This window comes from Octopus bimaculoides, chromosome 2, assembly GCF_001194135.2.
Source record: "Octopus bimaculoides isolate UCB-OBI-ISO-001 chromosome 2, ASM119413v2, whole genome shotgun sequence".
Lineage (NCBI taxonomy): Eukaryota > Metazoa > Mollusca > Cephalopoda > Octopoda > Octopodidae > Octopus > Octopus bimaculoides.
Genome location: NC_068982.1, coordinates 148355293 through 148357401, shown reverse-complemented (window position 1 = coordinate 148357401; position 2109 = coordinate 148355293). Strand labels below are relative to the sequence as shown.

Here is a 2109-nt window from a genome sequence, read left to right as displayed (position 1 = left end):
ATATAGACGTATATATACACGTATATGTATGTATGTATGCATCTATCTATCTATCTATCTATCTATCTATCTATCTATCTATCTATATAGTTGGAGTTTACAAAAAAACAAAACAAACAAAACAAAAGACGAAGACGCGTGTGTAAACAACAAAAGATGTATTAGTTTAACGCTCGGGAAGTGAGAAAGACTTTTACATTTCGAGCCTACGATCTTCAACAGAAAGGAGCACACAAATAAACAGAGAGAAAATTTTTAAAAAGGCTTAGTGGCATATATACATATGTATATATAAATCTTAAACTGATATTGAGAATGATTTCGAAGTCATTGTCAGTCTTGTTTAAGAATAATAATTTGTACTCTACAAAAGTATAGCGTAACCCACCAAATTAACGTAAATTGTTTTTATTAATATGTATAGTTGAAATTTACAGAAAAATAAAAGACGAAGAGAGGTGTATGAACAACATGCATGTGTATTAATTTGACGCTCGGGAAAATGAAAAAGTCTTTTACGTTTCGAGCCTACGTTCTTCGACAGAAAGAAATAAGAGAAAATAAACAGAGAGAGAATGAAAACAAAAATCCTGTAGATTTAGCGGGACACACTAATTGAATGGATTAAAAAATAATAATTATAACATTTACCTGATGATACTGATATAGTATGGAACTATTTTCATGGTTCCAAAGAAAAATTTCAAAACGACTATTATTGCATAATAGATGATATTATCGCAACCAGTTTCACAGATTGTAGGGGTTGCATATGTTGAATTAAAAATGCATCTGCAATCATTGTATGCCTGCAAAAGAGAAAAGGGAAGCAAAATTAAAAGCTTCTCCATTAGAGTAAGAAATATTTTATAGAACACATCGATATTTATCTAAAATGATGCTTAGCTAACATAGGAACTTCTACGCGAGATAAGGAATTCCAATGTAGATCTCACCGAAGCACTTTAGCGCGTGACACTCTAAAAGGATCAGGTGAAATTAAAGTAATTCCTTGACCTCAAAAGAAAGGTCAGAACATATATCTCAAATCACATCGCAACGACACACCAACTATCAAAATCACAACAGACCACATATACACTTTGAGAGAACCCCTGAGGAATTCGCATTAATACAATCTAGATCCCATACGCACACATATAACACTTGGTCAAAAGCTGAAACAGCTAACAACAACGGGCCATGTTAGCCCTCGCCATTTTCCAAAAATGTAGATAGCACTACTCCTAAACACCCGAAAAAGTTGGTGGTATATACCCACTTCTCACTTAATGTTAGGAACTTAGCTAAATCCTTCTTTAATATACTGGACTCCAACTTCCCTCCTCAACGTAAATATTACTTTATCCTTAATAGATCCACCCTGAAGTTATCCTATTTCACCCCACCAAACTTCGAATCTATCATAGCAGCCTCTAATAAACAAAATATTTCTCTCTACTATCAAAACTCACGCTATAACAACTCTAAACACACGAGCGCCCAATATGTACACAGCTCCAGCATTGAACCCATACGCTAGACCATAACCATAACAAAACCCATTCTACTAACACTACCCAAAATACTGCCACAACTTCCACCACCCTTACAGATAGAATAATTTACAACAACGATAGCAATTATAACAATAATAGCAATAATAATAACATGAATAATAGTCATAACTTAGACATTTCTACGCCCTTCTCTAACCTCTCCTCAGACTGTATTAACCTCCTCCATTCCTGAAAATAACCCCCAAAATACTCTCACTTGTAACTGCCGTCCTGGGCCCATCTGCCCTCTACAAACCCATTGTAGAAGATCTAATGTAATTTATAAATGCACCGTCCTCAACACATTACACAATTCTACAGCCATATATATACACAAGATCAACTATGAGTTTTAAACAAAGATATGCCGCTCATCTCAATTCTTTTAGATACGAGGAATACAGTAAATCCACAACACTCACCAGTCACATACATCATCACAAAAATAGAAATATTCCCTAGACTCTGTCATGGTCCATAATAGATTCAGGACTTCCATACAAAGGTCAACGCATTATTTACATTATTTACATTTGACGGATATTTGTTC

The 2109-nt window shown here is 34.4% G+C and overlaps 1 protein-coding gene across 3 annotated transcripts in view; it reads right to left on the bottom strand.

Annotated features, from left to right (window-relative positions):
* LOC106869099 (solute carrier organic anion transporter family member 1C1) overlaps positions 1-2109 on the bottom strand; it is a 40312-nt gene that overhangs the window by 6630 nt on the left and 31573 nt on the right. For all 3 annotated transcript variants that reach the window (XM_014914637.2, XM_014914636.2, XM_052965655.1), the window contains exon 9: positions 652-809. In XM_014914637.2, coding sequence (XP_014770123.1) covers positions 652-809 — 158 coding nt within the window. The remainder of the gene's footprint in view (positions 1-651; positions 810-2109) is intronic.